General features: G+C 29.1%; 1 protein-coding gene across 5 annotated transcripts; it reads right to left on the bottom strand.

The window, feature by feature from the left end:
* Positions 1-1,328: 1,328 nt before the first annotated feature.
* On the bottom strand, positions 1,329-13,885 carry LOC123305993 (troponin T, skeletal muscle). Of its 5 annotated transcripts, none has more exons than XM_044887850.1 (11): positions 13,729-13,885; positions 9,722-9,767; positions 9,308-9,352; positions 5,497-5,517; positions 4,672-4,708; positions 4,272-4,613; positions 3,991-4,209; positions 3,754-3,927; positions 3,573-3,651; positions 2,128-2,367; positions 1,329-1,481 (listed from the first exon to the last, which is right to left on the bottom strand). In XM_044887850.1, exons 2-10 carry the CDS (start codon positions 9,745-9,747, stop codon positions 2,144-2,146), a joined length of 1,167 nt encoding a protein of 388 aa, XP_044743785.1. In that variant the 5' UTR covers positions 9,748-9,767; positions 13,729-13,885; the 3' UTR covers positions 1,329-1,481; positions 2,128-2,143. The 5 variants fall into 5 exon arrangements, with proteins under 5 accessions (XP_044743785.1, XP_044743784.1, XP_044743786.1 ...); XM_044887849.1 differs by lacking the exon at positions 3,573-3,651 and adding an exon at positions 3,171-3,249 and having other exon boundaries at positions 13,729-13,884; XM_044887851.1 differs by lacking the exons at positions 3,573-3,651; positions 13,729-13,885 and adding exons at positions 3,171-3,249; positions 8,047-8,067 and having other exon boundaries at positions 9,304-9,352; positions 9,722-9,745.
* Between the last annotated feature and the right edge of the window lie 11,493 nt (positions 13,886-25,378).

Below are 25,378 nucleotides of genomic sequence, written 5' to 3'. Positions count from 1 at the left end.
ACAGTGTTTCAATCTTTTCGATTTTATCAAGTACTAATGAGGTTGCCACCGCTTATCGGTGACTCCCATGCTATTTCGTGAAAAGTAATTCACTATAATAAAGTATCATATTATTATTTGTAAATCGAAAGAACTTATAAACCCATATTGTTTGTCACCTTAAACTTTTGAATGGACACTTAGGCATGGAGCGGTGCTAACGTGGAAGAAACTGCAATATCTAAAATTTTTGGAAAAACATTTTGGAAAAACATTTTGGAAAAACACGCAATCTTCACTAATACATCTCTCATAATAATTAAATTTGAATAAACTAAATAGTCCAAGAGCTAGTGAACCATCTGGGACGGTTGCAAATATGTGCCAGACCATAGCAAATTTGTCATAGGTGTGGTAGTCCTACTTCCACAAGGCTGAAATTTTGAGGTAATATTCTTTCAATAGTTTAAAAAGTACATTGTGTTGATAATCTTTTGTGCCATCATTCGCAGTATTGAAATCAAAAAATTATGGCACAAAAGTTTATCAACATAATTTTGCAAACGCTTCTTTCTACCGTGAAAGTATTCTGGCTGTACGAGACAAGTTAGAGTACGATATGGACACAGAAAATAACAATTATTCAAGTTTTTTACCCAATTATTCCATCTAACTCAATTTTGTACAACCTAAGTAGTATTTTTATGAGTTTCAGTTGATCCAAACAGGTTTGAAATACTCGGCCCGTGAAAATTTCATTTGTTCTTGCGTAAACATATCATTTCATCTTCATTTGGTTCACATTAAAGTAAAAATAATGCAGTTCTGGCTAATAATCGAGATTTTGGTACTCTCACATTCAATAAGGAAACTCGTTAAAATATGGTCAACATATTTTTGTAGTAACCATCGTTAACTATTATGTTTAACCATCTTTAACATGGACTATTTTGTCTCGCGTTTTTCACTTTAAAGGAAGTGATAAAAGAATAAAAAATGATTCCGTTATATGTATTATTTACATCATTCAAATACAGTTTAAAATATAATTTGATTATAATTTATTAAAAGATAAATAAACAAATAATTAATATAATTAAATTAATAAATAAATGAAATAACAAATATTGAGTGTGATAGGCGTAAAAGTGTTTTATTTAATTAAAATTAATAAAATAAGTATTATGTGGTGTTTTGTTTTCATAAAACTATGCAGAACAATTGTTATATTTATACCATTTCATTGTTAATGCTGAAAAATATTTTGGATGTTGTTGAGTTTACTTGGGTATTTTTTTTTTTTTTTAAATTATTTATTTGTAAATTACACAAATGAAAATATACGTAAATAATAATTATAATTAAATATAATTCTTATAGCATCAAATTGTTTTGTATACATGACATAATTAATATGTGATGTTAAGATGACGGCCGCTCAGGTGGAACCACTTGGAAATTGAGTCAGCATCAGTTCAGAGTGAAAATAGTTATTTTTTAATCTGAAATAAAAAAACATAAACCGAATTATGCACAAGTCAATATTGAATGAGTTATCGGCTATGTATTCTAGAAACTTAGTTTGGGCTGTGGAAATCAATGGCTTTTATTCAACTCAGCAAGACAATTCTGCTTTCATGCCATTAACGAACTAAGTTTTGAATACAAATTTTGGTATTAAAAATTTAGTACTCAATGGATTCAGGAATCACTTCATGTTGATGGGCTTAATCAAATCTAAATTTACAAAGGATTTTGATCGGTAATTTGATTCATTATCATTTTATTTACTATTCTTTATTATTTTGATAAAAAATGTCGTCCATAATTAAAATATTAGTTAAAATCTGAACACGCCATTTTTAATCAAGACCATTGAAAGAAATTCAAAATGTAAGCTTAGTCTTTAACATCAAATAAGCGTCAATTATTGCCAAAATGGCAGTAAATGGTGGTAGTTTTCAGTAATTGATGCTAACGTTATTTACTAACAATTTGGCATTATTTGAAGCTCAAGTTGAACGACACTAATAATGATTTTTGACTGATTGACAGTTTGCTGTCTCGTGACTAGATCTCGGTTATAGGTACGGTCTTTTCAACACATTATCTACTTAGTGCCATCTACAGCGTTATTTCTTAACTTACATTAATTACGAGTAACTTATTCTTCTTCTTCCTCCTCTTCTTCTTCTTCCTCTTCCTCTTCTTCTTCTTCCTCTTCAACTTCTTCTTCAACTACTTCCTCTTCTTCTTCTTCCTCCTCTGGTTCAGGTTCATAAGTTGGTTCAAGGTCATCATCCTTCTTGCCTTCTTCTTCGCCTTCAGGTGATTCTGGGTCGCCAGGTTTGCGGCCAGGGCGTTCACCGAACCATTTTGGTAATCGTGCTGTAATTTATTCATTAAAATTAATTAATGTATTTGCAGGTTTCAAAATTAACGGTTAATTATTTAGTTAATTGCAAACTATTTTCGTTATAAAGGAGTTTTCTAAACGAAAATCTGAATGGTTTCAGATAAAAGTCTATTGTTTATCTAGATACAACTTTAACGCTCTGTTGGTTCCGCTTTAGAGATATCCGTCATTTGTAATATTCATGTTACACTTGTCGCGTTTTTACTGTAGTTCAGACATGCAAGTCTTCAAAATTAAAGTAATTATTTAATGCCTCTTATTATGACTTAAAATATGGAGCAGAATCAACGGAGTGTGCACTAAGAGTTTTTGTTTAATAAGAACAATTTTTAATACTCTTTTGTGAGTGGTTAAATAACAGAATTGACAAATTATTAAAACACATTTAAATAACAATTGGGACAGATTCAAAACAATTACGCAGAAAGCTAGGTTTATGGACAGCGAACTTCGATAAGTCAAATAGGTGAAATATTTTTGAAAGGTTATCATTTTTTTTCTTTCGTAGAGCTGACCATTAAAACAAAAGCTCTAAGTTTTATTTTCTTGCAGATCTGCCAAATCTGCAAATCTTTTCGGTTGCGGATCGTGATATAAGAGTCGTGGAGAACTACTGATCTCTTAGAGATTAAAATGAAAACCATAAGTTTTGACTCATCAAAGCTCGATTATTTTGCAAATTTGTTTGTGTTGACTAAAGTTTAGTGTTCTTTTTTGTAAAAATAAAAATACTTGTGATTTAGTGATGGATTAATTAATCCTAGTGCGTACTCACCTTTTTGGCGGGAATCCCATTGTCCAAATTTATCTTTCCAGGTTTTTTCGGAACATTCTTTAATTTGTTCTTCAAGACCCTAAATGTATGTATGTAAATGTGCAATTAATGATAATGAAAACATATAAACATTAAAATTAATTCTAAAAACAATTAATGGAATAAATATTATTAGACACAAATTAATGAAAATTTGTAGAAATGGGGGTGGGTGTTGAAGAGAATATTTTTATGTTTGTGTTGAAAGTAATTTGAGTGATATTTCATTGTAAAAAGATATTGATGAGGGTTGCAATCACAAAAATACACAGGAATTAATAACATAAATTTTAGAACAATATTCATTTTGTTTTAAACACATCGTGCTTGGATAAAATGTGTTTAAGAGTCATTTCAACTGACCTCGACTTCGTTTCATAAATTGGTCCAATCTTTCAGTCCATGTTTTTTCCATCATTTCTGCATAAACTGTGTTATAACCCTAACCGTTCAACAGTTTATTTTTTTAATAAAATTAATTGAAATTTTCTACTTAGATAATTCTGAGAAGTATATATTTAAATTCAATAAAAATGAATCTTACCCCTTCGAATAATTTCTTTTTGTCGTCATATGATCGAGTGTCTACACGTCGTTCATATTTGGAGGCAACTTGGATTTTAGGTGGATGTTTACCAGTGAGAGCTTCTGGGTCCAAACCTTTTTTAAGGGCTTTATGCCTGAGTTGTTGTTTCTGTCTTTCTTTCAATTCTTTAAGCTATTCAAAATAAAGTTTTCATTAATTTATTGTTGAGCTTAAGTTATTTTATTGTTAACTTACATCGTAGTCTTGACGTTTTTGCCTTTCTTCAAGATCGTATTTTTCTGTTTCAAGTTTAACAATGCAATCCCAAAGTTCTTGAGCTTTGGCACGAAGTTTATGTTCACTGAATCCTTCAATGGCAAGTGGTTTGATACGGATGGACAATGAAATTCTCTTTTCTTCTTCCAGTTGTTCTTTGGTCTTGTTCCTTTCAAGTTGGGCAGAGGAGAGGTTGAACTAAAATTGATAATATTAAGGTTAGGCTTTTTTTTTAATTTGGAATTTTTGTTGATTTTTACTTGGTTATCTTTTTTGCTGATGGTGAAATTGGGACCCTTCTTGTCTTTTTCTCTGTTGGAAGCCAACATAGCTTGACGTTTCTTTTCAGCTTCTTCTAAACGTTGCCGCTTCTCCTCAATGTCTCGTTGTTTCTTTTCTTCAATTTCACGTTGTCTACGCTCTTCCTCTTCCTTCTTGCGTTGAGCCATACGTTTTTCCTCTTCAGCACGAGACACTTTCCGCTTAGCCTGTTTTTCTTTGAGGCGTTTCAACTCATCTTCTTCCTTGGCACGTTGTTTACGCCATTCGTTAATGTATTCTTTGAGTTGTTCATCTAAGTCAGATCGTTTTTGATCTTGACGCTATAAAATCAAAACTTTGAAAATAAGGTCACATTTGAATATTAATAAAATATATTACCTTGATGAATTCTGGATCTCCAGCGGGTGCCTCTCCCCTATAAATTATGAATATAAATGTGAAAAATGATTATCTATATATTTTGATGCCTACAAACTTTGTACAAAATTATTTCAGAAAGAAAAGACCTTATGCTTAAAATTTTTTTAACTTTATAAGACCAACATAATATTTAACGCTTTACTTTAACAATTCTTCGGGAAAAGGGTTAAATATTGTTGTTCTCAAAATTGAGAAAAAGTTAAGAAAATGAAACATAAATAAAGGATTTATAAAAAAAAAGCAAATCCAAAAAAAATGTTAATTGTATTCCATTTTGAAAAACGATTATTATTACGCAGCGACATGCTAGTTTTGCCATTTGGAATTTATAGCTCTCAAAAATGTGTATTTTATGTGGCGAGAGCTATTGCAATGAACGCAACAGAAGCCTTAATAAAATTAACTACATGCCGAATTATGAAAAAAAAAAGTTTCTTTAAACAAAATCATATTTTATTTACAAATTTCGTTGAAAAATCATTTTATTTACTAACTCTATTGATGCATTCAAAATTTTTTAAAACACAAATATTTAGCACAAAAATTATTTTTCATAGCGAAGAAAATTAATCAAGTTTCGTAAATCGTATTAATGACAATTGAAGAGGAAAATTAATAATTTTATGCTAAATATTTATTAGTTTTTTTATAGGGCGAACATAAAAATCGGGACAGAACAAATTGTTGTAGAAAACAGTTAGTGTTTTTTATACGTTCAATTTCACCCCAAATCTCTCTCGTCAAATGTGAAGGTATATATATCTTTGAATGCTATCAACTTACGTTAAAGTACCTCGCCTACTCCTATAAAAGAAAACAAAAAGAAAAAATAATGATAAATTACAATGATTTGATTTTTATAGAACAGAAATTTTCTTGTACATTATTTTTATCCAAATAACTTCACCAAAATCTACAATTTTTATCAACGTGAAATAAGTATTTTAATTGAAATTTTGGAAAATTCAGATTTCTAGAATTTGGGTGGAGTTACCCAAGTCAGCTTTTATCAAACAAGAATGCTCATTTGGTGACCTCTACGTAAAAGTTGAGATCTGATTTTTTAAGGGCTAGTTCCTAGAAAAGGCGATGACGATTGCTTATTTCCTGGATAAATTTGTTCAGGGGATGAAGGTAAAATTATCCGAAAATATTGAATAGGTGAGATTGAAAGTTTTGCAATTTCTTCGGTGTTTTGAACGCCAACACATAGCTTCCGTGGAAATTCTCGACCGCACAATGAAACATGATATTCTCCACGATGATGTTTCATCTATACCCGAGCTATGATGAAAGCATAAAGAGAGATAACTTTGATGGTATCGTTATTTTCCAAAAATGCAATTTGCAAGATTTTTTCTCATAATCTACCTAATACAATGTGTATATCGATATTCGGAAGACTTTGTACTAGCTTATGGCTAATTTTTAATCAGCCACAGCCAGCCGATATTCCGTTATAGATCGTTATGCTTTAGGGTAAGGAATCTCTGGAACGATTCAAACTGTTTCATTTCCTATTTCGAAAAAGGGAATTCTTTATTTTGAATGAATTTGTGAATGTTATTTTCTGACTGTGGACAAAAATTCAATAAAATGTGTCAAAAAGTGATTTCGTGTCTGGATTATCTTATAATTCACAATTTAGTTAGGGTGTTAATAGGCGCATCGTAAATTATGTTTTACCTAAACTTCGCTTTCGAGTTTCATGTTTTCAAGAGCCTCTTTAAGTGATTATTTTAAGCTTCGACAAAAATATGAATGTTTCATTGAGTGTTTGAGTGGATTTTTGACTATTGATAAATGGTACGTAATCAGATGTCGGGATTTATATGATATATTTATTGGCCTTAAAAATGGTAAGTGCAAGTATTGCCATCTGGTAGTCGAAATTGTAACTACTGAATTCGGGTCTACTTCTGATTTTAATTAGTATGAATTATTATCACTAGTTGGCGAGTTGCAACTTCCAGTTATCAATAGCACGGTATTAATGAAGCAACGGACTTATTTCTTCCGAGGTTTCCTTATTTTTCTTACGTAAGTCTTTTTAAATTTGCTATTTTCACTCGTTAGCTACTGTTTTTCACATTGATCAAAATTAAAAATTTTATGGTATATTGATTCTAAGGATAACAAAAATGTACGATATTTACATAATGGTTAAATTTAATTTACTTTTATTTCATTTTTTATTGTATTTTTTAAAATTTTAGAAGATTTAATTTAGGTATGTTATTTTAAATTGATTATTTATTTGAATTTATGGTGAATTTAAAAAAAATTTAATTAATTTATATATTTTTATTAAACATGAAACATTTTCAAGTATTAAAATTTAAATATTTAATTTTTAGTTTAAAACAATTTTTTTAAATAAAAATGATCCATTTGTGATTAAAAAACACTGCCCCACGTATGGAGAGTATAACTGTTTTTTGAAAAAAAAAAGTAATAAATTAGGTGATTGGTGGCTTTTGTTTTCAAAAAAAAGCTTGTGTACTGGAAAGCGGGATTATTTGTTGATAAAAATTTACAGCTGCTATTTATAGCATAATAATAAAATATTTTGATTTATGGTTTTAGAATTTGACAAAAAAGCAAATTTTATATACAAAACACAAAAAAATTAAATATAGACATAGACGCCCTTTATAAAAAGCCAAACAAGCGTCAAACATTTATTTATTTTTTAAAAGAACCATTACTGCCAGTTTCAAAAATTTTTTATGAAAAATTAGTTACAAAAAAATATATATAACTTTGTCTTTTCTTTCGAAAGCCAAGCCGAAATATTGAAATTACAAATAATATGGACACAAGTAAAATTTGGTAAAAAATGAATTAATTATCCAAAAAATAATAAAAAGTGCTAAAAGTTTTCATTGGATGAGGTATTATGAATCTAAATTTGGTTTAAAAAATGTCATTGCGGACAAAAAAATGCGATTTTTTTTGCGAAAATTTCAATCTCATTTAATACCAAAATTTACGATAAATAAACGGATGTGAGCACATGAAATATTATTTAAAAAAATATTTATTTACAACATTTATAAAAGTCTCAGAAAAATTTAGTACGATTTAAAAAAATCAATTTTACGAGAAAAATTTACGTAAAATATTATAAAATTTTTAAAATATTCATGTTTCTAAATCGTACTTGAGAAAACACAAGAAAGGAAAAATTTACATAAGACAAAAAAAGGCTTGGCTTCGTTTTTTTTCTTCAAAATAATGACTTCAAAAAACAAAAATTTGTAAAAAAAAAAATTAAACACTGGCAGTAAGAATAGCAAATAAACGTTTTGGCATTATTTGTGTTTGACTTACTCGATTTTTTTCTCTGGTTGTCTTGTTTTATATCCAAAAAAAACGTACAGTTTGGATGTGGAAGTATCATTTTTATATGGAGGAGTAGGATAAACAAAAACAAAAAATAGATTGTGTCAGTGATAATATGTTGAAAATTAATTTATAGAGATAAAAGCAAAAAAATTTTGTCTAAAAAAAAATTTGGATTTTGATAATTTGAAAAAAAAAGGATAAAATTTTGTTTTGTGTAAATATTTTGGATACTAATTTTCTAATTGGTGAATTTAGTTGCCAATTGTTTTAAAAAATGAAATTATTTTATAAATTTAAGCTTTTTAGTTTTTACCGGATTTGAAAATATTTTTCACAGCTTTTTTTTAAATTGTTGCATACTTACTTCCTGCAAATAAAAGAATTATTTTGTTAATTTTCATCAAAAATTTATGAAAAATATATAAAGCCAAGTAAAATTTTGGATGCAATATTTTTGTTCGTTGTAAAAACTTCTTAATCGTTGGCAATTGGTGCCTTCCAGTTCAGGTAACTTTAATATTAATCCTGGTAATAAAGAAAAATTTCCGCCGTTTAAATTAAAATTGTTATTTGCCGCGAAAAACACAAACATCATATCTAAATGTGGGAAGGAGTGGGAAAATTTGGGATACCAACTTTACCCATAAGGTAACCGGGTAATTTTCACGTGAGGTTGTAGGTTTCAATCTACCGTTTCAAGAAATAATAGATTGCCAAGTCAACTTGGTGGATAAAGTATGGCAACCTTTTTTCAAAGGTTGCCAACCTTTTTTTAAAAGTTGGCAACCATACTTTACTCACCAAGTTGACCTGGCAACCTAATATTTCTTGAAAAGGTAGATTGAAAGCTAAAACTTCGTGTCAAAATTACTGGGTTACTTTATGGGTTACGGTGGTATCCCAATATGGCATTATAAATTTCACCCGGTTTGGTAGGGTTGCCAAAGCCCATTGTTTTTACGGGTTTGATTTATTACAAAGTTTGGGTCAGTTACCGTTGGACCAAGTGATTTTGCAGTCCGCTCCCGAACCAATATTATAAAACATGAAAAGAAAACTCCATATGTTATGATGTGAGAAAACTCCATGTGTCATGACAGTTCTACACAGTTTCTGCTTTAAAATGAATTCCTTTTTTTTCAGACGCAGAAATTTTGTTTCCCGCCAATAATAATTTTAAATACCCATGCTGGAAGGCTATTCAATAAGCGTCAATTTTATTTGCAGTAAAAATCAGTACACTTACGTTGGTTCGACTTCCTCTTCCTCAACTTCAGATTCTTCCTCTTCGCTATAAAATTAAGTAAAAAAAAAAAAAAACTTTAAATTAAATCTTTACATAAATCATTAGTTGAACCCAATAGCTGTGTATATGCATCAAGAAAAGCCATGCTGCAAACGAAAAAATCATGCAATAACTTAATGCGATAAATAGCGATAAAAGCATTTACAAAAAGGATGGAAATAAATGATAGAATAGTGAAAGTCGGAATAGTGAAGTTTTATTTGTTAAAGCATAAGCTCCTTACGTGGTCAGTGATTTGCAAAAATTTTATCTTTAATTTTTTTGAAATAAATATATATTTTTTAAGTTTTTAAGCTGCTGAATCTAAATTAAGCAGTTGAAAGCTTTGCGATGGTTTATTTCATCTATACTTACGAGTAAACTTCTTCCTCGTCAGACATGGTTAAGGGAGATTAGAGATCTGAAAAATATTACAAGAAAATTAATCATTATTTTCGTGATTCTTATGAAATTAAAAAAATAATTTTGATAGTTTGGGAGAAAAAGCATAGAAACTACATAGAAAATTAGGAACTGTTTTACATGGAATTTTGCAACTGTGTTCTACGAAAGGTGTGATTCCAAAATTTTTAATATATACATTTTTTTTTGCATTTTGAACATTTTCAAAAGATTTTTAATTTAAAATATTTTTTTCTATTAATAGAAAATTTTATACAAAGTAATAAAAGCTTAGTAAAATTAATTAAGCTTTACATTTTTGATAAAAATAAATTGATTACTCATTAAGAAATTTTAATTTTAAATCAATAAGTGTTTCATCATCCAAAAATACCTAAAGGTATGATCAATTGCGACTTAATTTTTTTTTTTACCTTCAAAAATAAATATAATTGTTTTTGGTATGTTTGCCAAACATTCAAGTGGGCAGTTTATCAGGACATATTTCAGAATTATTGACACCATTCAATTAATTTAGAAATTGCATTACAATAGAGTGACACTAACATTGAAAAATTTATAGGGGAAGTCATAGGGAATTTTAATTTTTTAATTTTAACTTTTGGATACCATCACTATCATCTTTAGTTTAATAGATACGCATGTGCATATTCTTCATCATATTATCTTGAAAATTAAGAAAGAATTCAGTAAAAAGAAGGCACTTTGAAGGCCTTTGAAGGCACTTTACTAATGGTCCTTTGCAAGCAACAAATTTACTAACCCGACTCCAATTAGCAACTGGTGCAGTAAACCCCAAGAAATATGTAGCCCTCAATGAACAAGTAGCTATTTGTCATTGCACGGAAAATTGTGCACAGAGAAAGAATTAATACCACATTTGTAAAAAAAAAAGGTGGTGAAACTTATGCAGGTGGTGTCTTACAAACTCGAGCAATCAGATCTAGAACCGCTCTCGTATGATCGTATGCAATTGAAAATTTAACCCTCGTTACACAATATACTACTAAAGAAAACACCTAAGTATTAATAACTTGTTCTTCTTATATTTTTAAAATTTGGCATTAATACTAAGAAGTAAAAAAGTCAAAATTTACTTTCTATTTATAGTACTTTTAAACTTTTTTTTCGTATTTCTATTTTTAGCGAGTTATATTTTTAATTTTCAATCTTTATATTTTACACTTAAAAATATGGTGGAAGATGGTGGAAGAGCAGATAAGTATATTTTTAAATTTTTATCTGTAAAAATATCAGGGTGGTTTAGGTTGTAACAGCAGAAATTCATAGAAAAAACTTTTCTCGCGTTGCTCGAAAATGCTTTGAAAAGTAAAATCGTGTTGGAAATACCTTCAAATTATAATAAATAAAATAATTTATTTTTCCTTAGTAAGAGTTTTTTCAAAATTATAAACATTACAGTTTCATATTTTTTTGACTTCCCCGCTATAAAAATTAAAAATATTTAAAAGTTGAAAAGCTATTGAATTCCTTCCAATTTTCAAAATCGAGTTTTCATCGGATCTCGAAGGTTTAAGGTCCTAGGAACCTATTTCGAACCCTTTGCGTGTGATATGTGCATGCAAACCCCTCATAATTTTTAAACGGCTCGAAAAAATCGAATTACGGTTTGGAGCGTTCCAAAAGATTTTACAAGATTTTTGCGAATTTCTGAAAGCCCTATCAAAGTCAGGTGGTTTGTTTAAAATATCGCTGTCGGCAAATTTCAAAAAAAGTTTTTCCATAAATATCGAAACTTTATTCATTTTATATAAAATTTCGGTAATGAAGTGGTATTTTTTACGCTGTTTAAAAAAACGGTACAATATTATTGAATTCACAATAAATTCTCGAAAAGAATGATCCATATCTCATACCATTGATTTTAGTAATTTATCACAATAAGTCTTTAACCCATACTGCCCAATTTCCTTTTTTTTTAGTAACGTTTTGGCAATATTCACAAAAACATTATTTTTCTTCCAAAATTTTGATACCTTGTATCTAAAAAAGGACGCTTTTACTGTATCATGATTTCCTATACAAGATTTTAAAATGGTTTTAGGATTTGCATAAGGCTTAAGTTTTCCATTTTTTTTTCTAAATTTTAGTATTTTCTCAGTATTTCTAGTTTTTAAACTGAATAAAAAGCTTTTTTTCAGACAAATATAAAATAATTAAACGATGGAAATTGTAGATAGTGAATCTATAATTTTTGACTTATAATACTCTTAAACCTTAATATGCATTGGAAGGCTTTTTCAACTTTTATGTGAAATGTTTGAATGGCTTGCATCTTATTTCCATTTTTCCAGCTTTCCGAAGTCAAATAATGGTCAAAATAAATAAATTTAAAACAAATTATGTATGGCTGGTCTTGTGAAATTATGTAAAAATAAATCAGTTTCGACATAAAAGTTTAAATAAATCAATGAAATAATTATAAAAATATCACGCAGTCGTATGTAATTGAATACGAACTTTGATTACGTCGACATAAACGTAAATCGTAAACCGTTAATTCTCTATACAAGGTGTTCGGTAATATTCGGTAAACGAGAGAGTAAATTTAGTTGAGGCTACCATATAGTGTTTTATGAGATGATCATATATTGCTAATTATAGATTTCTCGAAGTCGCGTTCAGTAGCGAGCCAGCTGCTAAACGAATTTTAACGTTTGTTTCTATTTCCTTTTCATATTACAGTTCGTATTTTAAGACATGTATTTTAAAATAAATAGTAATTCTAATACAATTAAATGTTCACTATAAATTAGTAATGATTTTTTGTACATGTGACGTAAAGTCTACTCTGGCCAATATTATATATTTTAAAAAGATTTTATTTTTAGATAGTTTACACTTAATTGTTCTCTGTTAACATTTTTGGATCGAATCCAGAGTTTATAGAATAGCTTATTTTTTATATTTGAAAAGAATATTTATTTGTAGTATATTTTTAAAATAAAAAATTTTATAATCCAGATTTTTGGAACGATTAATTTAAATTTAAATTTTAAATCATGTTTTTCGACATGAGTTTAATTAAAAAATAAATTAAGAAAATTTTAAATAAATAAAATAAATTATTGTAATACTAAATTTATAATTATTGTAAAAATTAGATGAAAAAAGTAATACAGGATTATGATGTCATATCCAAATTTTAGTATTTTATTAAAGAAATTTGAAATTTTAGAATAAGATTCATCAAACCGCATCGTTGCATAGAAAATTGAACTGTGATTTGCTAAAGATTTGTTTATCTTCATGGACAAATAGTCCTTCGTATTCCAATTTTGGAAAATAAATTCTTTGATTTATCGTTTTCCCGGTGGCGCTCGAATATAACGGCAATGTACTAGTTTTTAGTAAATTATTTAAGTTAACAACTTAATTTGCAATACTGGATGAAAAAAAATCTTTGGCATCATATTTCTATGTCACGAGATATAGAAAGGCAGCCAATTAATGCAAAACTTCAACAATATAGGTAATAACAATGAACTATCAAAGATAAGTTAACAATCATTGCACACTATACAATTTTTAAATTATGCTAAGTAAATTGTGTTTAAAGTGCGTTAAGTGTAATTTATTACTTAAGTGTATTATTTTTTACATACCACTTACAGAATCCAAAAAATTAATAATAATTTATAAAAAAAATTAATTTTGCAAAATATATCACTATAAATAATTACAGAAAATCACTTTAAAACACCATAAAAATACATAAATTTCACCAGTTTATTTAATAAATATCATTTATTAAATTATTAAAAAAATTCACTTTAAAGTTGGAGGACGCACATTGTTGCAAAAGCTGTTGAGAGTAGCACAAATTTTATTTTCGCTCTAAAATTTTCTCAAATAAACTGGTGAAACTTGGTTAAAATTATATATTATTATTTGCGAAAAAAATGATTACAGAAACACAGAAAAATTTTCACACTTACACTTCAAAAAAATTAAAAAGAAAAATCTGTTTATTATCGCCGGCCTTTTCAATTAAGTCAGCAAACAGAACAGGTTCAGAACGGAATGTGGAGACCGCGGGCGAAGAAGGCTCAAGCGGATCTGGCTCCGTTTAACGATATTGTCTTTAATTGAGTACAATAGTTAATCGTTACTTATATATGTTATGCGCATGCGTTAAGCCAAAAGTATAATTAGTATATATAAGAATGACTTAGTTTAGTATTTGCTTATTTTTATATTTAAATGAAATTTTACATATTTATAAATTATTTATATAATTAGATAAAGACAGATTTATATATGAAATGATTGTATCTCTTTTTAAATTATCGCTCTATAATATGAATTTCAAATGTGTATGGATAATGCGAAAAAGTGTAAACTATTTGTCTCTCTGTTCGTTGAACACCAGAGGAGTGTTTGTTTAAATTCTTTTTTTTTTTGTATATGTGCTAAATTTTGAATATTTTTTAAAATAAATTGGATTTTATTACAAGAAATCTGTTTTACATACTTAGATCTGGTTAAATTACAAAATAAATATGTGTGAAATTGCAATGGGTTAAATGAAAATAATATGTTTCAAAATGCTACTAGGACAGATGATACCAGCAACAATACTCCAGGCAAAGATACTCTGACAAAAATATCCATTTTAAAAATAATCTATTATAAAGGATATACCTTCGCAAAATAACCCATGATAAAAAAATTTAGTACGTCATTAATGAAACTTTCGGCGTAGAATGTGCGCACTATCGAGACTTGATTTTTCCTGTTGTATTGTTAGTACCTAATACGAAAATAAGCTCTTTTAGATCTGCCAGATTCAACACATCGATTTGAGGTTGCGAGCATCGCTGAAACTTTATAGGTTTATTTTTTGGGATGTATTTAATTGAAATTTTTTTTCCTTATCACAGCGGAAATACGGAGCTCAAGCACTTTTCGGAACTAAAGAAAATTAGAAATTCAGAGAAAATTTTTTTAACTTTATGACGTCATCAGAATCCAAAAAATTAAATTTTGCTCTATCACATCCAAATTTTAACCAATTTTGATAAACCAAGTATGTAATCCGACTAAATTTGGGCCATACTTTTCAAACTTGTGATCAAAATGAACCTAGCTCTAATAGGTTTCAAGAATGTAGTGTACTGGTCTCGGAATTAAACACATAAGTGATAGATAGGTAAAAACTGACATCACAGCTGAAAACCAAAAAAACTGACCCAAAATTAGTGGGTTTCTAAAAAAATTCCAATAAGATCGGATCAAATTTGCTTGTGTTACCGAAAAATTAAATTTTGCTCTATGCTTCCTTGGGGGTAGGGGGATTCAAAAATCGTCAAAATCATGTTGACGTAATTAATGAATGGCCCCTTACATATATAATTATTTATCCAAAAAAAGACTCCTGTCTGTAATTCAATGGCATCTGACCGCAGCAGCAATGCAATTATAATGTCAAGCTGAAATTTAGCTTCAAGGTTTTGCTATCGGGATCGTTAAAGATCTCGTTGGAGGGTAAAGTGAGGAGAGGGTCAAGAATAGCGGTCAAGAAAAAGAAAACTTAAGAGAGCGAACGGGTATTGAGTTGTATACAGATAAAAATTGATCAATCATTCGTGCTATTTGATCTGCTGCTGTTTTACAATGAGCGGGTTTTAAATTTTGTAAATTTCACTTGTTCTAATTCAGTTTGGAAGCGTAACTGTGTACATATGTTAACAATTTTTAATATTTTTAAAACCAACAAACCAGCATGTATTACTTTTAAACATATTATGATAGTCTGGTGATCGAATTATAAAATTAAACTATCAGCGCATGAAAATTAGTTTATTATAAATAATTAAATTAGAATATAAATTTATAAATATTAATAACTTGAGGCAAATATTATTGTTATATTTAAAACATAGTGCCTACATAGAACAACAAAGTCAACAATATAACAATATTGGCTATTTACCAATTGCTTATTATCTCTGACTACTCGTGATATGTTTTCATAATGCCTGTCCAAAAAAACTATTGAAAACTATTTTAGAAAAACATTCAATCAAACAATTGTAGAAATAATGAATTGTACCTATTCATTATTCAAAATGTATTCGCCGAAACGCAGAGATAAATAATATTTTTGGTAAGTTAACACAAACACAGTTCTAACGGCTGATTTTTTAAAATGAATAAACTTTAAATTGAAATTCAACCGGTAAAACTAATATTAATAACCACGTGGCTTCTTTGGATAGGTTATTTTACCGTGGCTAGCTTCAATTAAGCGCAATGTGCAAGCCGAACTTTTCACTGCTTTTCTCGAGCTTAGAATATCCACCAAGAAAATAGTCCATAGGTGAGAAATTACAAAAATGGTATAATTTTAAGGTGGAATTTTATTTAAGGTGGAATAACAAAATTTATTGTGCACAAATCATCTGTCAGCTGTCTAATTGAATCTCATTAGAAACAATGTGTACCATGGTTTTCGTATCTGGCACACTTTACGCTTCATTCGAGTCAGACCCGATGTGCTTATGACGCGCAAAGTCATATTTTAAGACAAATGGCATAAAATTAACTTTCCAATATCATGCCGATTGACTTTAATTTTGTATGTTTAATTACGATTTAAAGTTTATTTCTATAAAAAATAACGCCCTTTGTAAGTGAATTGCTGTCTTTGAGTTAGTTAGCGATGATCTGACTCTTTGGGCCCGGTTCTCGGTTCAGGTTAAATAAATTATTCAACACTAAAGCTTCTTCATCAACTTCTTAGTATTTCAGAAGGGGATTGAGTTAATTACAAAACGTTTTAGTAACAAATATAATGAAATTCTATGTTTTACCTACGCTTTTTATACCATGCATATATGTAATATGCAAGGTATATTAAGTTTAGTCCCAAGTTTGTAACGCTTAAAAATATTGATGCCACGCACAAAATTTTGGTATAGGTGTTCATAGAATCACCTAATCAGTCCATTTCCGGTTGTCCGTCCGTCTGTGGATACGATAACTCAAAAACGAAAAAAGATATCGAGCTGAAACGTAAACGTTTTACAGCGTACTCAGAACGTAAATAGTGAGGCCGAGTTCGTAAATGAGCATCATAGGTCAATTAGGTCCGTTAGAGATAGAACAAAAGTTTAAATGTAAAAAATGTTCCTTATCGAAAAAAACAACTTTTGCTTGGAACATTTTTTCGTAAACATCACTGTTTACCCGTGAGGGCGCCAATTTCTCCGTGCGGTGGCGTTGCTAAAACGATGTGTTGACGTCACTGGCGTTTCAATTTAGAATTTAGAAAAACTATTTTCAATTGTAAAATTACATGAAAAATTAATTTAAAAAAAATTTCTCAATAATTTTTAGTAAACTTTTGTAAAAAAATAAAATTAAAAAACATGCAACTTCCCTATTATAAAATACGAAGTATTTTGGTGGAAGTGCTGATAAATATAAACTGTTACAATATGCTCGTTGATCTACCAGAAGCTATTTTAAAGTAGAGGGCACTTTTAGAGTGAGCCTGTATGCAACCTGAATGAAATTTATTGTTTTAAGGTGATTCTATCCATTTTTTTCACAAAAATCGTAAATAAATAGTACGCATTATATTGTTATGTTACATATTTTGGTAGCTGGTATTATGTTCACGACTACTTCCATTAAGATAATATGCATTGCATATAAACTCAAATCGATTTTTGTACTCGTTAAGTGTTATGGGTTTTGCTCCAGAATCAAATTTCTTATCAGGAACTTTGTGGTATTGTACAGGAAACCATTGAATAGATATATTTTTTTCAACAGTTTTTACAATTTGAATATATTTTTTCTTCAATGTATACGTTTGACCTATTTGGAGAATCTTGAACTTGTTCCAACTTATATATTATTTATTTTACATATAAAAATCAACAGAAATTTAAAATTATTTATATTAAAGTCAAAAATAATTTTGTTTTTCTAATAGAATGTTTCAATTCATATGGAACGATATAATAAGTACATACAATACTATAGAATTTTGGAATAATCTACGTATATTTAATCTATTAGCTAGCCATTAACGAACAACCTCAAAGGGAGTAGAAAACGCTTGTTTCATTGCAGAAGAGTCTTTCTCTTTTATCTAAGTGTAGTGTGCCACATTCTTTTCATAAGAAATCGTGGTTGATTTTTACCCAGCGTAACAATAAGGTGGCAGAGTAAAAATGTAACTTTGCATTTTTGATGGAATAAAATCAGTCACTTTGAACGAATGTTATTTAATTAGCTTGTGGAACAAATGAATGTAAACCAAATATGAGTACCGAGACACAGGAATTTGCCAGGGAATTGTGAAGCCGACAAGATTTCTAGAAATGGCACAGGCATCAATCGGAAGTTTCGTTTGCGTACTGAAAGCTGTTCGTGAATGAGAATATCTTAAGAAAGGCCAATGGAGGGAGGAAAATTTTGTGATACTACAAAATAGATATGGTCTGAATATAATATACATATATATATATATATATATATATAGATATGGCCTGAGTAGGCGTTCCGAAGATCTTGTGTCGACTAAAAAAGCCTCTATGAACAAAATCTTTGCGGATATTACGGAACACTGGATAGGCGACAGGTCTGCTAAACCACTCAACCGTATAATGTAGCGTGACTATTACAGGAGCTGTCACAGTGGAGAGGAGGAGGAATTGATGTCTCATCTATGTCACTGTCCAGCTCTTGCCATGAACCTTTATTTGACGACATTTCTAGGCTTCAGTCCGTTGACGTCAAAGCACTCTTGCTGTTTTTAAACAAGTTTGACTGGTTCATGAAGTACTAGCCGGGAGTTGGCCAACTCTTTTTTTCGTATCACAACAGACGCCATCCCTAAGTTCAAGTCCAAGACAGCTACTCTAACTTTACTTAACCTAAAATTTGGACATCTATAGATTTATTACTGATTTTTCTGAAAGCTGTATTCGTACTCTCAATAAATTCAGGATAATTGAATATTGATTCTCTTGATTGGAGCATTTCTTTTTGTATGATTGATAATTTAGATATTCTTTACAACTGTTTAAAATTAATTTTTCATATCTTCAAGAAATTTTATATATGTCGTTACTTTATTTTTAAAACACCGAACATACATATTTTTATTTTACTAAAATAATGTTAACTGCTAAAAGTATAAATTAATCCACCTACGTTCAACGCTTAAACGTTAGTTAGTATAAACTAGTGTAGCGAGCGCAAGTAGGAGTCTGATATTAATATAAGAACTATCGCACGCTACCACGTTACGAGTCTATTGTTGAAAATCGAACATCTCACATTAGTTGAAAACAGAGATTAGTTAAGAACGTTTTATAATATATTAACGGTTGGCGTTATACGTTCACACAAACTCAAAGAGAGATATTCTATTTGAGACACCTTATATGGATGGTGTTCCCGGGGACGTGTATCTGTGATACAATTTAATATCTACACGACTACAGTTGTTATCCCTACTCCATTTTTCTTAGTATATAATCTTTGGGCACTACATAAATTTTGTTTTAACATTAAAACTTTTTTGTTGATATATATATATAAATATATATTCGAAGATTTGCTTGCCCAAATGCCCACCCATTCTTTTCTTTATGTGTTTTTTGATACTCTTCATAATAATTTATAAACAATAATTTTTATTTTTTTGCAATCGTATGTGACAATCTTGTTTTTATACCATGCATATATTTAATATGCAAGGTATACTGAGTTTAGTCCCACGTTTGTAAGGCTTAAAAATATTGATGCTACGAAAAAAATTTTGATATAGGTGTTCATAGAATCACCTAATTAGTCCATTTCCGGTTGTCTGTCCGTCTGCCCGTCTGCCAACACGACAACTCAAAAAGGAAAAGAGATATCAAGTTCAAATTTTTATAGCGTTCTCAGGACGTAAAAAGTGAGGTCGAGTTCGTAATGAGGAACACAGGTGAAGTGGGTCTTGGGTCCGTAGGACCCATCTTGTAAACCCTTTAGAGATAGAACAAAAGTTTAAATATAAAAAACAAAACAACTTTTGTTTGATACATTTTTTCGTAAACATCACTATTTACCCGTGATGGTGCAAATTAGGCGTAAATTTTATAGTAGGTATTATATAGGAAAATCAGTTATATTAGTTATGTATGTGTGACACGTATGTATGTGTACTGTGATAGAGTAATCAACACTGGCTATGCATGGTATTTCAACAATTAACTCAGTCAATTCTTTGTTTTCACTTGATATTTAAATTTTTTATAATATTTTGTTTTTTTAAAACTATTTATGTGTAGGTAGTTAGAATTTGGTAAGGCTAGTATACCAAGAAATATAGAATTGCCTAGTTTTGTTCGTGCTCTGCGCTTCTTGCATTATCATAAGTTAAAAATGCAGGCGGTATACCTACACCTATCTTACATGAATATATAGTTGGCAAAGGCTTGCTTTGGTAATTAAAAAATCTTTTTGATTTAAAATTTTGATTTTTTCAAAAACTTATAAGGATCTACCCAAGATACTTAAGATACCTGCACATCATTTATTTATAAATGAAAAACATGATTTTACGTAAAACTTAATCTATAACATGATTTCATAATTGTACGATGGGTTTTTTAAGCCTTAGCAAACCTTAATCTTCCTACGAAACAAAAATCTCTAAGTACAAACAATTAACAAAATAATTATCATCAATTTTTTAAAGTAAATACAAGAAAATTCTTGCAAATTTACATAAAAATTTTTTACTTTGCAATTTCAGTAGAAAATTTTTGTAGTGAGTTTTTCAAGAAACAACTTCTTCCGGCAACAATTACTACTTCTTTTTAATGAAAACCAATAAAAAAGACAGATAAGTGTTATCTTCTTAGAAATTTCCTTGAACCTAAGTAAGTTTTTATTAAAAAAAAGACCACTAAAACCACTGTTTTCCTAAAGAAACACAAGAAGCTTGACCATATGAGAATATAAATCGTAGGCAATTTGCTTCGTGACTGACCGCTACCTTTGAAATGAGCTTGCAGTTTTATATTTTTTATCTCTGCGAAACATAAATTTATTCGAGCGTTTACAAGTATCACATTTTGAAAGTGGACCATTTTAGAAATAGGGCCACCTGTGGCACAGGTACCTTTATTATAGAAATTTACAAAGAATATATGGAAATAATTTTCTAGGCTTAATTTCGTTCAATCAATAAAATTTAAACCTGTTCGTGGAAATATCTTTGATATCATGAGCTGTTTAAAGTAATGTGATTAATGCTATTTTGGGGGGAAACCGAATATCCAACTTTTTGTAAAGTTTTCTTATGGAAATTTTAACGATAAGGGAGAAAATTGATTTAAAATTTGAAAAGTATGGAGAACTTATTACGTTGTGAGCTCTAAAGTAGAAAAGCGAAATTAGGCCGAATGCTCCCATGACTATCTCTAACCCTCTTTGATTTTTTTAAAGAGTGAAAGACTAAATATTTATACCATACGATGATTAATACGAACTGAGCTTTGACGTGGAAAACTAAAGTCAGATTCAAAGCCTATTTGATATCTAAAAAGAAAAGGGTCGGGGCTTTTCTGAATAAGAAGGCAGTTTAGATTATTTCATGTGCGATAATTTACTTTCTGTCTTATGTACCTACAGCGAATATTTGGCAGGCCTATCACTCGATATATGAATTAATGAATTAAACAATGTTGAGATCATGGCTAAAGGCATGAAATGAAAAATATGAGACAATTTTGGTAAATTTTCCAGTTAATCTTTCATGAATTTTTCTACGGAACTATTATTATACACACCCGTGACTGGGAATAAAATTTGATAACAAAGCTTTTAAATGAAAGGTGCATGCTGTCTATTGATTATCGTGTGAACTATTATTAGACAATACACAACGAAGCCTATATTATACGATATAACATTTGCTTCTGATACACTGAATATCGGCAGTGTAGATGGTAAAACGTATGTCTATGAAATGAATCTCGATTCTAATGACAGATGTCTACACTATATTTAGATTACAAACTTATTATACGGGTATTTATAATCTATCTTGTGTAAACACCTCTCCCTGTGTATACATACCACAACAATAGGCATTAAATAAAAAATTTAAAGAAACCCCCGACATCAAATCAGGTTTGGATAAACCAATTTGGATTTTTTGTTTGTATGAAAGTTAATTTGATGAAAAGTGTTCTTAACCATGTCTCAAGAAAATCGAAATTATCCGTTAGAAAATTATCTAGGGCTAGGAATTCTAAGCTCGCATTTTAAATATGGCTACGAACACACAGATACAATAAGCACTTAAATCTTGAACTAGATTTTTTCAGAATTATTGTTCATAAAAAGGATTGTCGCTAATAAGAATCCTAACCATAAGGGCCTAGTGAATGAAATTAATACAAACAAACACTGGAAATACGGGAACAGTGTAGTCAGTTTTGATTTTGTAATGTTATGATCATGAAATATTTTGCCCCGCAACCTTTTCAGTGAGATAAAAAAGATCCTGCCATTGAGATGCGTATGCAACAAAAATTTTAAGATGCATTTCAGGGTATTACAGCACATACTTAAATTAGGTAGAGAAGTTTAAGTATACATTATTTAACCAAAATAACGACTCCAGTCGTTTGTAGCTCAAGATATGGGTTCGACGGAAGTGTATTTCTAATTGATCTTTTACACTTACACCAATGCCGAGACTATCACATTGAATTAGCGGAATCGTTTTCTGGTGAGATAATACACATGTAATAATGTTATACCAATTTTTGGGGTGGTCAAGTTCTACAAAGTTTTCTATCCTTTCTACATGTATGGTGACAAGCGAATTCCTTTGTCTCGAAAATATTTACACTGGGAAAAAGGAAATAATTTGTATATTGAGTACAGAAAAATCAACTCACAAGAGTATGCACATTGTACGCTAAAATTGACTCAGGATCTGATTACAGAAAATTTTGATTGTATTGAAACAAGTAGTTTTTAAATAAAACAATAGAAAGTGACTATTTAACCAAGTCAAGTAGTTTTTTCTATATTCCTTTCTTTGCCCGGAGGACATTGTAAAGTGGATATTCACCGCAATTATATACATTATCACAAATTCAACTTATATATACACCCGTTATACGATCGTTATAGTTCGTTATTTCGAGTTATCAACAGGTATTTAGAAAGATATTAACTATAATAGTGATATTAATAGTGTTTGTTTGATTATTGTAACTTCATTATAGAGTTGCAACAAACACATTCTAATTTCTAAAACGTCTAGACTGAAAAATATCAAATCACCTACAATATTATTATTGACAAAGTATTAGTTAATGCATAATATCGAGACGATTTTCGATAATAATTGCATATTATAATTACTTTTAAAACTGTTTGTATTTATTTTACAAGAGCTTTTTTATAGGAATTCTATAGACGTGGAATGTGAATATGAAAACATATTCATGTTTCAAGATCAATTTTTAGTTGTTGGTAGTTTATACAGTTAGTTAGAGAGTAAAATTTTGATTTACAAATATCTCAAAAATTATAATCTATACCAAGAGCTAAACCTGTCAAATTTCTAGTGTTAGCTGGACTTTTTTCATTAGCACACACCAATAAAGCAATCCTATTTTAGTTTAAATATTCGTTTTAATCTAAATAACTGTTGTAATATTCATTTTGATGTCCATAACAAAGTTTTTTTAACACACTTTTATTAGCTTGATATGTATCTATGTATCTTTGTGCATATATGTAATGGAATCTTTGAACGTGATTTTCACCTACTTCTAAAAGTCCGATTGAATTCTACTTCACACATTTACCAAGAACCGATGAAAATACATGCTGGTTTTCTTGATCATGATCTTTAAGATAACGGATTGACTAAAAAATCTTTGATGGTGGAAGCGCAGATATCATTGGATATCATTCCATAATATTAATAAATATTAATTAAAAGGCACGCTTTCATTAGTGGAATGGTTTCAATAGGTAAACTTTTTACTTATTAGTATAAGAAATTCAGAAAATCGAGAAAAATCAAAATCCATTCACTATAACTGGTTCCGTCATTTATCATTTGTAATGACAAATGACACTCGACTTTTAACAAAAAACAAATTTTTTATAACGAATTTTAAAAATTATAGAATTTTCTATATATATCTTGTAAGATTTATTTATTAAAACAAAAAACAAAAATTTCAAAATGTTTTTCTATTTTCTAAATATTAGTTCCATAATGAAACAAGTGAAAACAAACAATTGACTGAGTTAATTGTTGAAATACCATGCATAGTCAGTGTTCAGTAGTCGATATCTTTTTTCGTTTTTGAGTTATCGTGTCCACAGACGGACGGACGGACAACCGGAAATGGGCTAATTAGGTGATTTTATGAACACCTATGACAAAATTTTTTTCCTGCATTATTATTTTTAAGCGTTGCAAACTTGGGACTAAACTTAATATACTATGTATATTTCATATATACATGGTATAAAACATAATAATAAAGTACCTATATATGCATATATATGTATAACATCTTGATAATAGCAATGATTTAAAAAGCAATTATTTTAATGTTATGCAGAAAAGACAATAAATTTGTTTTCTTATCTTATCTATGACAGTTCGAAGAAAAACGAGAAACATTTCTAACTTACTTTTATTATTATTTATGTTTATTGTACTAAAATCTTTTTTTTTTTTTGAGAAAAATTTCACATGAGAAGCAAAGAGTATATTTTTTCTAAAAGTAATTATTTACTAAAATTCAGGGGGTCTTGAATTTATTGAACACGGTGTATGTCGTTAAAAGTACAGACGATACCTGATTGATAATGTATAGGAAATGATAAACTTTAGTATCATAATTGACAGTATTTTTTTATATGTATATAGTTAAAAAACTAAGCGGTACGATCATTGTATTTATAGAATGAAAAACATAAACAATAAGTAAAATGCTAATAAAGAAATGGATAACATATTTTCTAAAAAGAAAAACACACCATAATAAAAATAAATTCGATGACAAAAAAAAACCGTTATTTATTTTTCATTAGAATGTTGTACAATAATCTGATTAAAAATCACTAAACTTAACGTTTTTCTTTATCTTATAATACACATAGCTTTACAATACCTTGCAGCTATTATTATTAATTTTAAAAACTTTTATGAAAATGTAAAGTATAAATGTACGCTTCAATTCCAAAATAATTATACCATCTGCTCAACCTACAAAATATAATGACAATAAATTAATAGTACAATCAAAAATTTTTAATAAAATTAATAATTTAAAAAAATGAAGCCCGACTGCGTTAGACAAAATCTGAAAAGATCTCATGAAGAGATCTCAGTCAAGTCCAGATTTGATTCCTAGATTTTAATGGACCCCGACTGTTAAACTCACTATGTAAACTACTGAACTTGTTTCTTTCTTTTCAGATTTTATCTAACGCAGTTGGGTTTTTCATTTTTTTTTATTTTATTTTCTTTTAGACCTTTTAGTGTACCATCAATAAAAAACTCTCTTATTATTCTATATTAAAACTTTTAAA

Source organism: Chrysoperla carnea, chromosome 1 (assembly GCF_905475395.1).
Source record: "Chrysoperla carnea chromosome 1, inChrCarn1.1, whole genome shotgun sequence".
Taxonomy (NCBI): domain Eukaryota; kingdom Metazoa; phylum Arthropoda; class Insecta; order Neuroptera; family Chrysopidae; genus Chrysoperla; species Chrysoperla carnea.
Note: the sequence above shows the minus strand (reverse complement) of the source record. Positions and strands in the feature narration are given on the sequence as shown.